A 15,869-nucleotide genomic window follows, 5' to 3' on the forward strand; every position below is an offset into this window, starting at 1 on the left:
TGATGAGTCTTTTATAGAAGAAACGCGCATCTTGCGTACACAATTTCGATCCTGGTATCAATCAAATATTTTCTTTGTTCGATACTTGTTAGTATAAAAATTGAACATGCTAAAATAAAAGAACAATTTCATTAATGATTGATCTAAAGATATTTATATAAAATGCTTCGCAATCAATGGTTTATAATTAACAAAAAAGTTACATGTAATTGGTATGAATGTTTGATTAGTTGCTAGTTGTTTAACATCCAATGGCAAATAGTTCATGCATGTTCAGGAAGAGAAAAAATTAACAATAACAAATAGGTAGGTACTGTTATAGAGGCCGTCCGGGATGAAGGACAGGGATATTTGGACTGTCACTGGAAAATGAGGGTAGATTGCATTGGGGCTTCATAATTGTACATCCCACACAGCCAAACGGACGCCCCACTTTAACAAGGGTTTTAATGACGGTCGGAAGACCTATAGTGACCATATTGTATTCCCTAATCACCCTTGGGGGTAATTGATATGATAAATTATAAATCGTTAATAGAAATCTCTGAGCAATATACATACGGGTCACTGAGCAATATACATATGGAGTCTGAATATATCAAACTGCATTAATATATTGCGGAAATTACATGAAATGTTAACCTTATCGGGATTAATGGCATTTTTTTTAACGATTTGCAATTTATATGTGCACATCTGTAATGTACATAGACTTGTGAATACATTAAGTATTTCCTCTTCAAAATAATCCCATTTATATTGTTTGCTAGTGAAAGCTTTGACAAAGTTATTTGATTTTGTATTATGATATATGTCCCGCGTTAAAATGCAATTAAAAAACGATAGAGGTGAAGGGTTAATTTTGTATAACGTGTTTTGTCAGTTTTTTTACTCATTTTATACCTGCATGGGATAGAGTTGCATTGTATTATGCAAATATGTTAATATAAACATGTCTAGCCTTATTTTGAACAAAAATCTGAACTCATATTCTTCTTTGCAACATATCATCCTTTACCATCCCCTGAAACATGTCAGCATATAATTTGCTAATCCAATATCAAAATCTAAGAGGATGTACTTAACTTATTGCTGTAAATTAATTCGATAGCTATAGAGTAAGGAATAGTTAAGATGTCTTTGAAAATTTTCCTGCTAATAATTGTTCTAGCATTTATGACAAGGGATGTACACGGGTGTTCATGTATTGGCAACCCACACCCTCAAGATCAATTCTGCTCAGCAGCGTACGGTAAGTTTTACCAAAAATAACCAGACGTTCATATTACTTTACAAGGCTAGTTAATAGTGAGAATCACAAATGTGCTTCTTTAGTTATGGTGTTTTTTGCACTAGATTATAAAGTCACAATCAAAGGATTTAATTCATTTTTGAACAGGAATTTCAAAATAAAACCAAATTTGAAACTACTGTTATCCTAAGTTAATAATATGAATGTATATCAAATAATCACACTAACATTGCTATATATTTGTTTAAAAGGCATGTATTGTGTCAGCGAGGTTGGCAACAAGTTACTTTAGTGCATCTTTTTAATTGGTCTAATTTCATCAAATGCAACGTTCAAGTTACCGTTCTTGAACATTTTGAAAGACGATTTTTTGTCGTTTTCCGAGCAAAATTTGTTTTCTATTCCTTATGTATGAAACGAAGCCTGACATTTGAGGATGTATACAGGTGGATATTACATCATCGATGCTTTCATGGATTATTTGAAATATTTTACTATCAATTGCCGGTTTGTAAATGTTGTACTAGTAAAACCTAAATTAACGATAAAAAAAAATATGATATTCTGTGGTGTACTTAACTGCTATGCTGGTCAAAAGATTAACTTCTTTGTTAAAGATAGGTTTTTGATTTTATCAACTCTTAAAAAAGAGAGGCGAGAGATACCAAAGGAATATTCAAACTTAAAAATAAACTGAAAAAGCCAAAACAGGAAAAGACCAAAAGACAAACAACAGTACATAGAACACAACATAGACAAATAAAGACAGCAACACAAACCACAACAAAAACTGGGGGTGATATCAGGTGCTCCGGAAGGGTAAGAAGAGCCTGCTCCACTTGTGACACCTTTGTGTTGCTCATGCAAGTACAAACCCGGTGATAAGTCTAATTTAGTAGGTCATATTCGGGGGAAAGGGGACGGGATTTGCAGTTACAACACTATAAATCTATAAAACGGATATTCCATAACGGTCATCCAATTCGTGATGGCGTCCGTAAATTTTACGAAGGGATGATTTCATCTTCACTACTTGGAACTCTTGTTTTAATAGCTTCCTTGTGAGCAGCAATCCTCTATCAAGTAAATCATGATAGGAAATACAAGCCCATGGAATCTCGTATCAACTGGGGGGATATATACTCCGCATGCAGGCGCTGCTGGAATGTTGCTACATACCAATGGACAGTTCACAATTGGGAAGCTGAAATCATCTCTTTTGTAGTAATGTCTGGTTTTCAACCGACCACTCATTGTCAATTTCTAGATGTTAGTCAAGATATATGAGGCAGACTTGTATAAATATTGATTTTGTTATCAGTAACTTAAAACCATACGTGTACTATCACGGTACTACAATCTATCGATACCTATAGTTTGGCATTGCACAAATTCATGTTTTTCTCTGACTGTTAATGACGTCTTAACACTAAATCCATTGTATGTTGGATGTGTACTGATTGATATTTTAGTCTTAAATACATGATATTTTTCATAAGTTGTTATTGGCTTTGAAATAGCTGTCAGTAACTGCGAGTACTCTCAGATATGTACTTAGTGTCGTTTTGTTTTTGGGATGTATAAGTACCCGTCCACGTCCACACTGTGTTTTTGTTAGATGTACTAGTATTGCTATTTGTATCCATCTGATGAGTTAAGCCTTTTTCAACTGATTTTTATAGTTTGTTCTTATGTTGTACTGTTACACAACTGTCCCAGGTTAGGGGAAGGGTTGAGCGCTCACAAACATGTTTAACCCCGCCACATTCTTTGTGTGCCTGTCCCAAGTCAGGACATGGTTCATGTCTGTCATATTTGTTTTTCTTAAATTGTTTTGTTAAAAATTAGGCCGTTAGTTTTCTCTATTGAATCGTTTCATATTTTTCATGTCGGGGCCTTTTATAGCCGACCATACGGTCAGAGCAAATGTGTGTTATCAAGTGAACTATTTACTAAATAAACCAAATTAAAGGTATGATCCAGATTTCACATATTCACTGAACATGGAAATTTGATGGTGCGAGCGGGACATGTTGTGGCCAAAGGACAACTTTTTCTTGTTTATTTTTTGTTTGTTTTGTCATTTAAATAACATATGAATTTGATTAACAAAATGAAGATAAAAATGCCATAGTCACAAAAATATAAATAAACTAATTAAAAGTATAACTTAAAGTATAAAAAAAAATTATAAGCTATCTAGGTATGTCGACAACATTAATACAAATAGTTCCAAAGGAGTATGTGAGGGACATTTACACCTAACATAGGACAAGGGAAGAGGCTTTGTTTGACATCATCTGGATTTCCACCTGTTTGGACCTATATGTAGATAACGGTTGATTGGTTGTTTAACGTCCAGTGGCAAATATTATATGCATGTACTCACATTATAATTGATTGGTTGATTGTTAAAAAAATGAAGAGATGTGATATGGTTGTTTAATTTTCAGTTGAATATGTCATACATGTTCAGGAAGAGAACAAGTGCAATAGACGAATAGTTACAATAGGTAGTTCCTGTAATAGAGGCCGTCTGGGATGAAGGTCGGGGAAATTTAGAATGCCACTGGAAAATGAGGGTAACTTGGACAGGGACAGAAATTTTGCCTTGCAACAGGCCACCGCAAAGAGTTGTTGCAAGGGTTCTAAACGTGCAGAGAGCGCGGCACTCTCTTTACATGAGGCATCAGATTAAACGTCCCCATTCTGACGTGGCTGCGTACTTGAACATGTACATCCCGCAAAGCCAAACGGACGCCCCGCTTTGGCTAAGGTTTTACTGCCGGTCGGAAGAAGACCTGTTGTGACCATATTTCTATTTCCCAGTCAACATTAGGGGTCCTAACGAAAATACACGACTACACTCAAACAAAGAATTTAAGTCCAAAATTTCGATCGTTAAATGCTAGTAAAACTATTGTGTAAATTTTGAATGTTAAGTTAATTTTGGCGTAAAAAAGTTATTCTGAAATCTCGTTAAAGAACGTTTTTTGTTTATCTTGTCTTTGTTCTAACTCCGATAATTGTGTTTGTGCAGTTAAAATATTACTAACACCTGATATAAAAAATGGGATTGTTTTTTACTCAGTTGGTAATGGCATGGCGAATGGTCCATCGCAGGAGTTAATACTGCCGACATATCCGGATCCGCCTACGTTTTGAGTTACACAATTATCTCAGAGTTTATATTCTTAATAAATAGTTCTTTTTAAATTAAATGACGAGATCTGAACCTCGGTTACTACTTCAATCTGTTATATGGCTAATCAACTGAAAACCGTGAGATTGATAGAAAACGGCATATTATGTTACTACTAGTGAAGAGTATACTAATGCAATTGTCAAATGGAGCGTTTTGACAAAGACTCAAATCAAGTCGTCCATGAGCGCCAAAAACAAAAGTGTAAAGTGTTTTTCCATGCAGAACTGAAATTTACTATACTAATATGATATTAACATTTAGTGATTCTGCTCTGGAAGATAACAAGGAGAAAGATTGATTCATCTACAACAACCTTATTTGACTTTTTTCGCCTCATGTTAATTAGCCTTTCCCCTGTGATAATCACACCCTTTATTGTGGATGTGTGTATTTTGTATAAAAACTAAAAGATTTAATGTGATTGTCAATGAGACAACTCTCCACCAGAGGCAAAATGACGTTATGTATGGTTACCAAAAAAAATATTTTGTGTTCAAGACAGATTGTTGGTCTTGTCTAGACTCGGAACGACAAAGAACTTGAATAGTAAATTAATATAGACACTTGTCAATCGTTGTCATATGCATTAAACATTTAAATGCCTCTACCTGTTTTCCAGCTCTTTATTGCGATTAAAACGACGTTTAAGCAACATCTCCTTATTCATTCAAGAATTGAATTCTTCTTTTTGTAAATTCATTGGGATGTAAAAGCGTTGACCGAAGTACATTTTGAATGAAGCGCGGAAGCGCTTCATTCTAAAAATGTACGCACGGTCAACGCTTTTACAACCCTATGAAATTACTAAAAGAAGCATTCAATACTTATAATTACATTTTTTTGCTATGATCATGAAAACACGATTACTATCATTTTTTTCTTTTCTTTACCTGTGCACTTTATTGTGGAAACGTGTGTCATCATGTAATGATCATGTATGTTACAATTCATGAAATTCATTTTGAAATGAAGAATGACGCGAGATTGCTGTTAGCCAATCAAAATGACGTATAATAATGAACCATACATCTAATGTAATTATAACGTCATTATAAGTAATGAATTAAAAATTAAACATAGTGCCTACAATAACATGTTAAAACAACTATAAGTTCCCGGTTTACTCCCCGGATTTTATTCTTTTATAGCATGTGAAAATATAATATATATTTAACTAAAGCTTATTTTAATTGTCATGCATAAATGCGTCAAACAAATATAAAAATTGAAGCAAATGAATGCATTATGTATTTCCTTAACGTTTATTTTACGGATCCATTGATTTTATTTAGTTACATGTAAAAGAGAGGCGAAAGCTACAAAAGGGATAATCAACTCATAAGTGGAAATAAACTGACAGCGCCATGGCTAAAAAAGAAAAAGAACCAATACAAATAGCAGTACACAACACAATAAAAATAAAGGAACTTAAATCAAAAACGGTAAAGGTGACGCCGCCCAAATTCGAACTTATCTAGGTTTTGTGGCAATAAGCATTATGTATAAGTTTCATAACATTTGGTTGTGGCAATGTTAAGTTAGTGAACGGAAACGAAAAATTCATAAGTTTTTGTTTCCATTTGTAAAGGACATAACTCTGGAACGGTAAAAGTGACGCAACCCAAATTTAAATTTGATCTGCTTTTTGTGGTAATTAACATTGTGTATAAGTATAACATTTGGTGGAGGCAAACTAAAGTTAGAGAACGGAAAACAATTTCGGGACGTACGTACGGGCCTACGTACAGACGGACAAGGGTAACACCTAATGCTCCCTACGCTGCGGCAGGTGCATAAAAAGTGAGACGCAAGGAAACATCTGTATCAATCATTTTTCTATAAAAACATAAAAGCGTTTGGGTTTTTTTTACGGATTTAATGCACTAACACGCGTGTATTTGTTAACCCGTTGTTTGATGTGTTAAACCGAACCTTCATACGATTAAATTTTAGTAGGATCATATATCATTATAAAAATAAAAAGACATGTCATGATTGTCAATGAGACAAAGATACACTAAAAGATTTAGATAATCAAATTATTTCTTTATTAGTGAATAGTTTTTCCAATATCTTTTTATTTAATATTATCATAGCTTCTGCTTTTTATTTATTTTTATCAAAAGTATTTCTCGTACTTTAAATTTGCAAAAATAGAACATCGTATGCTTTGGTTTTTTTCAGTATTATATGGCAAAATTATCAAGGAACAGTTTATACCAGGCCCTCCTGGCGATACTGCAAATAACGACGCGATCTGGAAATATACTTTCAGCATTCTTTTTAAAATGAAGGTATGGATCAGTATTTTAAAATTTAGAAATTGAACGTCTTTGAAGTTGTGCGAAGAACCTTGTAGAAGCAATACTAGCACTTCTGTGTTGACATGAATTATCATTGATATGGTCATAATTATAAATTAACTGTTTACAAAAGTTTGAATTTTCGAAATACTAAGGATTTTCTATCTCAGGAATATATTACCTTAGCTGTATTTTGCAAAACGTTTAGGAATTTTTGGTCCTCAATGCTCTTCAATTTCGTACTTAATTTGGCTTTTTAATTTTTTTTTTTATTTGAGCGTCACTGATGAGTCTTTTGTAGACGAAACGCGCGTCTGGCGCAAATACAAAATTTCAATCCTGTTATCTATAATGAGTTTATTCAGAATTAAATGAATTAAACACTGTGTACATTATCGTTAACTGTTTTGATTCGAGTGCAAGTGATTATGCTAATGCAAACGTAAATTGAGTACGGCGTACTTTTTTAAAGTCAGATATCGTGATTTATGTTTTTCATTTGTACGGGAAATGAACTTTACATTGCTTTCCGTGGAACAATAAAACAAGAAATGAAAATCAAATATGGAGTCATTTTTACATTCTACATACATCTTTAACCAATGCCCTTTTTAAACAATGTACAAGTGAAAGTGAGACTGTTTCAATTTGAATGACATAGAAGATCTTTTTTTAACCAGTAATTAATGAAAATTGTTTGATATGTCTTTTTGCTGTCTTCAATTTATATCAATCAATAAGACAAATAAGAAGAAAGCAATATACATGGGAGGGAGGGGTAGCAAAAACAAATCATGCGACGAACAAAAGAAAGGAAGGAAGACTATAAAACAAACAAAATTCGATGTTTCTCAACTTTTTTTATTGCTTTGTTATTTTTAAGAGATGCTTGGCATTGAGTTTAGTTGAAAATTCGTGTTGTAAATTAATGATATAAGGATAATAGAAGAAAGATATTTCGAAGAGGTACAATACCTTACCCAAAATAAATAAAGATAAGCATTTTTTTACAGATAGACCAACACATAAGATAATTGTTGATGATTACTTTTCTTACCTGAAAAGAAGAGTTAATGCATATGCAACTAAAGTTAAGCAGTCTCTGTTCTAATTGTAAAATCCGTATATCCCTTGGAAAATATATTTGTCAATCAAAATTGATTTTATTGATTTATTCGCGACAAAATCATATACATTTATAACACAGGGAGTAACAGAAAGAGTTGGTTCTGAGGTAGTAATTGAGACTGCAGGAAATGGTGGGCTTTGTGGAGTACGCTTGCCGGTCGGAAAGTCATATATTATAATGGGTAAATTTTATACAATTAATAAAGTATGATTGGTTATTTTTCTAGTGAACAAAAGTAGTAACTGATGATGAAGTCATTCAATAAATAAGTCAACTTTTTTTTTTAAATGATGTAAAAAAATACGTTACGTACCATGATTTAATCACATTGATGTTTAGGTAATAAAAAACGGCCTTCTAAGTGGAACATCACTCCTATTGTAACCATCTGCATATAAATAAACACTTATATATTCCGTGCGCCCGAAGCGCTTATCTGGATTTACCATCAAGAACGCTCAAACCTAATCATGTAGAAGCCAGGGATGTGTAAATACGCTACATCGTTTACTTACGAACTCTATGAACAAAAAAGGCTAAACAAAATATATAGTTACTGTAGACAAATTCATCTTACTTCAACGTTGCCTGAGGGAGTTACAACCCTAGTTCTAAAACATTTCCTATTTCAAACGGGGATTTTTAAAAAAAAATATATTTTTTAAGTCACGTCGGTACTGAAGCATCTACCAGCAGCTGTATATATCCGGTGCTTATAAATGCAATAGCAAAATTATAAATTCATTATTCAACCTGCATTCAAATATAAATTGTTTATTGCATTTCTAAGCGTTGAATATATACCGCTGCTGGTAGATGCTTCAATACCGACATGACTTAAAACATACAAGACATATAGAATATGTCGAATAAAAAGAGGGTGTTTTTTTCGCATCCAGCTTTTAACTGTACTATTGTTCAACACTTCAAAAAGACGAGTTACCAAGGGGGGAATAAAGGTCACAAGTCCAATAAAAAAACAACACCATGGCAAAACAAAAAAGACGAGGCAAAGGCAACGAACAAAAACTTCAAGCAACACGAACCCCATCAGCAATAGTGGTGAACTCGTTCCCCCAGAAAATGTACGTATTACTGTTCCTCTAGTGGCACCCCTCTACAAAGGAGTTTTGTACAATTTGTTCTGGATATCGCAACCTATTGCGTCTTCTGTTCTATATATGACATTGCTGACTGAAATTATCTATAAGATGTGTTACAAACGATATAAGAGTGTTCAAAGGCGAGATTCCGTAGCAACGGGTTAAGGGTTCTTTTTTATTTCGAACTTTCTTTTATATAGTATTTTACTGTATCTATGACGGTTTTGTTTCTACTATATATATCTATATGGTTTCAGTTTTTAAATATCTTACTGTACAAAGTCATGCTGCAAAAGACAGGCGAAAAATACCAAAGGGACATTCAAAATCATAAGTCGAAAATAAACATAGACATTTTCGTTCGGGGGTTGTTTTAGTTTATTTTGCGATCATGATAAAAGTTTGAATATGAAGTGGAACACCATTTGTTCGATGTACAAATAAAAGCAACGGGCGAAATATGTATGCATTGACATCGCAAAAATAACAATTTTTGCACTATACCGTAATGTTAGCGTCCAATGACTGCACATTCTCAACATGCTCAATGATCAGAATAATAATGAACACCGTGTTACTGAAACGAATAATAGAAAAATTGGGTAAGCGTCAAGTAAACAGCAATAAAACGACAAACCTGGTCGTAAGTACACTAATTGAATATGTAAGATAAAAGGAGCATAATAAATAAAAAGTAAAAGAAAAGCAACCAACGACAACTCTATCAAAGACGGGATAAACTTATGTACACTGGAGTTTCAACCAAAAATATTAGGATAATACTTATATTTCGTTTACTAAAGGAAGAGGTAACAGTGGAGATAGAAGAATAGGATTATGTGATTTTATTAGGGAACTCAGTAGTCTGTCACCATACCAAACGTTTTACCTGTTTACTGGAGGTCCTTATTCGTACAATTTTAACTGTAAAAGAAGATGCACCGTAAGTTATCAATTTACAAATATTAAGTCTGACTAGATCTACATTTTCAAAAAGTTTTTATCACCGCGATATGATAATAAATAAATATATGTGTTTAAAGCAACGGGATAGATAACCAAAGACAAATTGTAACTCTTAGACGTGTTTGAAAGTTCACAACGAAAGATGTTTTTCCAATTTTTGCTGGTAGGTACATGTAGCTATTTATCCCCTCTTTGAAGTATCTGTTCATGCAATGTATCTATATGTTATGGTGAATTTTATAAAGACCTTAGGGAGGTCCTTTATTTAGGTTGGTACAATCTAAGGTACGTAGGCTTGGTTTAAACGTCATTCTGTAGCAACCATCTTTTATCTACAGTCTCATTTTTTTACTATTGACACAAGCCAGTTTTCGCTAAAAAATATCATGACGTAAAAAAGGAATTTATAATTTATGTATGCGGTATAATTTTCAAATTTGAAACTTCTTTTAAAAAGAGGGGCGAAAGATACCAGAGGGACAGCCAAATCACAGATCGAAAACAAACCGACAACGCCATAGTTAAAAAATAAAAAGACAAACAGACAAATAATAGTACACAAGACACAACATAGAAAACTAAAGACTAAGCAACACGAACCCCACCAAAAACTGGGGTTGATCTCAGGTGCTCCGGAAGGGTAAGCAGATCCTGCTCCACTACAACATGTACAAGAAATCTCTAATATCATAGAGTCATTAATCAAGCAATTAAGTTCTGTTATATTATGCAGCATGAATAAAGCCCTTCGTGTACAATGTAGCCATGTAAAGAGAACGCTTAACCGTTTATGCCGGTTTTAATGCACATATATCAAGCAAATTGAAAACATACAATATTTAAAATGTGACAAACTTATGTCTGAACCCTCTTATAGGGACACTAGCTACGAGATATATAAAAAATATAAAATAAGATTTTTTTTGTTCAATCAATAATGAAAGTGAAAAAGTGAAATAATATATCGCTTTTAGCAGCCAGTATGGTTCAATTTTGTCAAAATAAGCTACGAAACATTGATGATGAATTATTCACTTGCAAGTATTCATGTGAACTTCAATTTAACCCCTTAGCTAGAGATGGATACCGCATGCTTTGTGCGTGTTCAATTATTTAAATGAAAATAATGTCAACATTGAAAGTGAAACAAAGGTATATCATTTGATTGACTGATTCGATCCACAAAAAAATCATTTTTATACTGATAAAAACGATGATTAACATATATTTTTAATCTTTAATATGAAATTAAACAGACCAAGAAAAATTCAAATGCACGAGTCTGATATCTATTTATATCTATATTACATTTTATGTTTATATTGCTTATATGGCAATCGGAGGTGTTCGGAGGTCAACTAGACAGTTAATTAGATGGCGCCGGGACTAAAATACACACAAAACGAAGCTACATATTATCGAGCCCATACCCGATATATTATTTATTTTAGACTTTTTATAATTTGGATAAATGTTTTACATTGTTATAAATCAAATATGAGAGTTTGAGTCAAATCGGTGAACATGAATTTGACAGCTAGTACCCCTTTAAGGGTATTTTCAAAAGATTTATAATACTTTTCAAGTTCGATTTCACGGGGACTAAAAGTAGCCTTCTCATACCTTCCCTCTGTTATGACGATCAAAGACATGCTGAAGAAAAGGCTGCACGTATATTTTATGTATCGAGAAAGCAGCTAAACATGTTTGGAATAACTTTTTCCGAATGAACCAATTTTATATGCATTGTTTACAAACTTCTTTCAAAAAATACCTAAGGAAATAAACAGGTAAAACAAATATTCTCAAACTATATTACTGCTTCGTGTTCTATAACTATTTCTGACTAAGCCATTTAATCATATGAAAATGTATGACATACAAGCACTATAAGTTCTTAAAACACCTGTACTTAGATGCAGAAGTAAATTTGATTTGGCAATTTACTAAATATTTATAGTTCTCTTTTCATGACATAAATTGAAAATGAAGAATAAATATACACACTTGTTATTGTTTTAAATTGTAGTGCTAATTATTAGGGGAAAGACTATAACAATATGACATAAAACAAAACAAACAACAGAAGTCATGCGTGCACAGACATTTAAACATTTAGCAACATAGGTCCTCCCAAACTCTTAGAGTGAGCACAAGAGGCTTCCTTAGGTAAACAAATTCCTGCTCCGCTACCATATATGTATCGTAATGGTGAGAATCTGTCACATATCTCTTAGAATTAAAGTCATTTCATATATTATACTCTTTTTCTTTTTTTCTTTTCAGAAGTTTCGTAGCAGGTCAGGAGGTTGTAGATATTCACATAAAAACAATAGGCGTTGCCTTGCTAAGAACGCATTGTGCAAAAGACAAAGAGGAAGATGTCTTTGGTTTAATAATGAACAGTGTTAACTAGATAATGTCACTTAGGTGCGGGGAATTATGAAATAAAAATACAAACTCTATAACATGCTTTTTTTTTGTATCAAAATCCATTTTCACTCTTCGAATTCAGGTCTCATATCGTGTATTTGTGGTAAAATCAAAGCTATGACTATCTCGTTTTGTTTAAGATTTTGGTTGTGTTATGAACAGAAAACATTTTATTTTAATCCAATACTTATGGTTTTGAGCGCACTACAACTACAGTTGTGTAGAGGTATTCAGTATTGGTACAAATGGGGATAGGTCTATAATTGATTTTCGCAGGAGTATCATGACTCTAAAAGATAAAAATCTGTGCATCAGATTACATTAATATTATACTAATAAAATAAAAATAAAAATATATGGGATATGCTTAAGACTTGTTTAGCAAACTTTATTAACCCGAATAACGCAAATTTGTGGTTTCAAATGTGACATAAACATCTAAAGGTACTATTACATATCACAGACAGAAAATAGCAGCAAGTAATGAGATGACAGAAATTATTTTGACAGAAATATTATAAAACGTGCTAAAAATCATCAAATTAGTGTTGTCTTATGTTGGTATGTATTATATTTTCATCCGAAAGATATTTGTTTTGTATGTAAATAAAAGTGTCCTACATAGGTAGGACGCAATTACTGTAAATATGACACCACACATCGTGAAATGGTTGTACGACCTTTTTGTTGTTCAATGCAATTACATTAGCAGCGAACAGTATTAAAACATTTTTTTCCGCGGGATAAATCACTATGGAGATATCGTGAATTTTTCCCATGTCTTGAAGTTGGCGTCATGGATATACGTCCGGAACTTTAATTGTTATGCTTGAGTGGATGACTCCGCAAATCTCCGCGAGAAATTGTGTCTTTTGCAGAAAAAAATTACTTAGAACACAAATTTGTGTGTATTATCTCATACATGGTGGATCATGACTTACACACCGGAGTAAGAGTTGTTCATTAAATTTTTTAATTCTATTAATTCTCATGCATTCCCGGCTCCAACATGCCAGTGGTAGGGGACATACATTTTTTTTGTACCAGTCTCTAACCAAAACAATCTTTTGCTCGTCCAACATGCCAGTGGCAGGGGACATACCAGTCTCTAACCAAAACAATATTTTGCTTATCCAACATGCCAGTGGTATGAGAAACACCAGTCTCTAACCAAAACAATATGTTTTTTTTTTCATCCAAAATACCAGTGGAAGGGGACACACCAGTTTCTAACCAAAACAACATTTTTGCTCATAGAACATCCCAATGGTAGGGGACATACCAGTCTCTAACCAAAAACAATATTTTACCTCATTAAACATGCCAGTAGTAGGAGACGTACCAGTTTCTCACCAAAAACAATATGTTTGCTCCTCCAACATGCCAGTGGTAGGGGACACACCAGTCTCTAACCAAAAACAATATTTTTGCTCATCCAACATGCCAGAGGAAGGGGACATACCAGTCCTTAACCAAAACAATAATTTGCTCATCCAACATAACAGTGGTAGGGGACACACCAGTCTCTAACCAAAACATTTTTTTTGCTAATCAAACATGCCAGTGGTAGGGGACACACCAGTCCTTAACCAAAACAACAGTTTTGCTCATCAAACATGCCAGTGGTAGAGGACACACCAGTCTTTAACCAAAACAATATATTTGTTCATCCAACATGCCAATGGTAGGGGACACACCAGTCTCCAACCAAAACAATAGATTTGCTCATCCAACATGCCAGTGGTAGGGAACATACCAGTCTCTAACCAACAATAATAGTTTTGCTCAGGAACACACCAGTAACTAACTAAAATCCAATTTTGAATTAGAATCTAAAATTGTGTCATGCAACAGCCTATTCGTAGGGGATATACCATTCTTGAACAGATTACAACATGTTTTTTTTTAAATACTAGGAGGTGTAGTATACTTTACAGAGAACAACATTGTTACTCATTCAATAGTTATTTTGAGAAAAAAAAATGATGAATGTATATTGTTGGTATATTTAAAAGGAGAGGGAGTTTCCCATCTACAATTTCATTTAAGGGTAATTATAAGCCATGAGATGAGATTTGTAGGCAAGAAACTTCCTCCAATTGAAAGACCACTCTTAGAAAATCTTTTGCTCAAAAAACAAGAGGGGATTTATATAATTGAAAGAAACAAGATTACATTTGTTTGTCACTAGGCAACTTCAATGACGTTGGCTAATGACATCATCATGTTCCGAATCTCCTCAACTAAGATAAACCACGTCAACTTAGTAGCTTGAGAGGGGGGGGGGGGGGGGGGGGGGTGTTAAAGGATTTTATAGATCATCACATGTCCTTTGGGACACGTTTTATTTCCCATGTACTAGTAACACCAGGGGGGAGGGGGTTTGAATAAGCCAAATTCATGAGGACATCAAGGAAAAAGGAAGAAATTTCTTCCATAAAACATACAAACATTAGGGTTGTATTAACAGCTGGGCTTTGCAACCTTACAGAAAAGGTTAATCCTCAAAATGGTAAGAGTTAAGATAATTAAGAGACAACAGCAATGTTGTCAATATTGTCAATATTGTCTCTGAGCTAAAAAAAAAAATCATTCAGATTTCTCAGAGAATAAAATACCTGATCACTTCGTTTCAATTGTTTCAGCCTGCATTATAAAATGCAGGGATTTCGACTTAAATAAATTTGAATTCAAGAAATAGCAGTACAGGCTGAGGCACAGTGTGTTTTCAGATGTTTAAATTGACCTGATGCAGAGAGAGCTTGAGCTCGATATTGATTACATCAACCAGGAAATTATGGATTTAAACACGGAAGGGGGTTTCAGATATCAGATGGGACAAAACAATTCGTAACATAAAAATCAGAAGGAATCAAAAATATTACCGATTTAACTTCCAAAATCTGTATGATGGAGTCCATTCTTCAGATGATTTATATGAAGAGTGGTAAACAAATATGTGTAAATTTGAAAACAGTAATTTTTCATTGGAATTTAAGGTAGCTGGGATGTCTAAATGTCCGATGATAGATTTTCTTAAGCTTCTGTAAAAGACTATTTATTTCTATTTTAGTGCTGAGAAGTTTATCAATAAAACCGATCGACGCTTATTGTATTAATAATCGTGCCTCAGAGACAAAGTCAGAGTCAGAGGACGACTTGTTTGACAATTTATTATTAGAAAATAGAAATTGAAATTTTTAAATGAAGGTATGGAAAACATTATTTTAAGATTGCAAAAAGCCATTATTAAATTCGTTTGTCATGATTAGATATTTATATATACGCCTGTCAAAGACGATATGTACAATGTATTACAAATGTTCTTCAGTCTGTCAGTCTGTTGTAAACATGTATCACCGTAGCTTGAGAACGCCTTGTACAATATACTCCAAACTTTGATATGATAGTCTAATAGTCTGTATACTTTTTGGAGAAAGTTCCATGCAAAAATGTTTGTTTTTTATTTATCAATTAG

At 33.4% G+C, this 15,869-nt stretch overlaps 1 protein-coding gene across 1 annotated transcript; it reads left to right on the plus strand.

The window, feature by feature from the left end:
• Positions 1-1,134: 1,134 nt before the first annotated feature.
• Positions 1,135-11,993, plus strand: LOC127712800 (tissue inhibitor of metalloproteinase-like). The gene is made up of 5 exons (XM_052219411.1): positions 1,135-1,252; positions 6,642-6,751; positions 7,968-8,070; positions 9,796-9,935; positions 11,988-11,993. Exons 1-5 carry the CDS (start codon positions 1,135-1,137, stop codon positions 11,991-11,993), a joined length of 477 nt encoding a protein of 158 aa, XP_052075371.1.
• Positions 11,994-15,869: the final 3,876 nt, after the last annotated feature.

The sequence above is a fragment of the Mytilus californianus genome, unplaced genomic scaffold (genome assembly GCF_021869535.1).
Source record: "Mytilus californianus isolate M0D057914Y unplaced genomic scaffold, xbMytCali1.0.p SCAF_8, whole genome shotgun sequence".
Lineage (NCBI taxonomy): Eukaryota > Metazoa > Mollusca > Bivalvia > Mytilida > Mytilidae > Mytilus > Mytilus californianus.

Excerpts from the sequence above, each read along its gene's own strand:
- LOC127712800 (XM_052219411.1), top strand. The coding sequence starts at position 1,135 with ATGTCTTTGAAAATTTTCCTGCTAATAATTGTTCTAGCATTTATGACA. Across the intron at positions 6,752-7,967 it reads GCATTCTTTTTAAAATGAAG|GGAGTAACAGAAAGAGTTGG; the intron begins GTATGGATCAGT and ends TTTATAACACAG. Across the intron at positions 8,071-9,795 it reads AAAGTCATATATTATAATGG|GAAGAGGTAACAGTGGAGAT; the intron begins GTAAATTTTATA and ends CGTTTACTAAAG.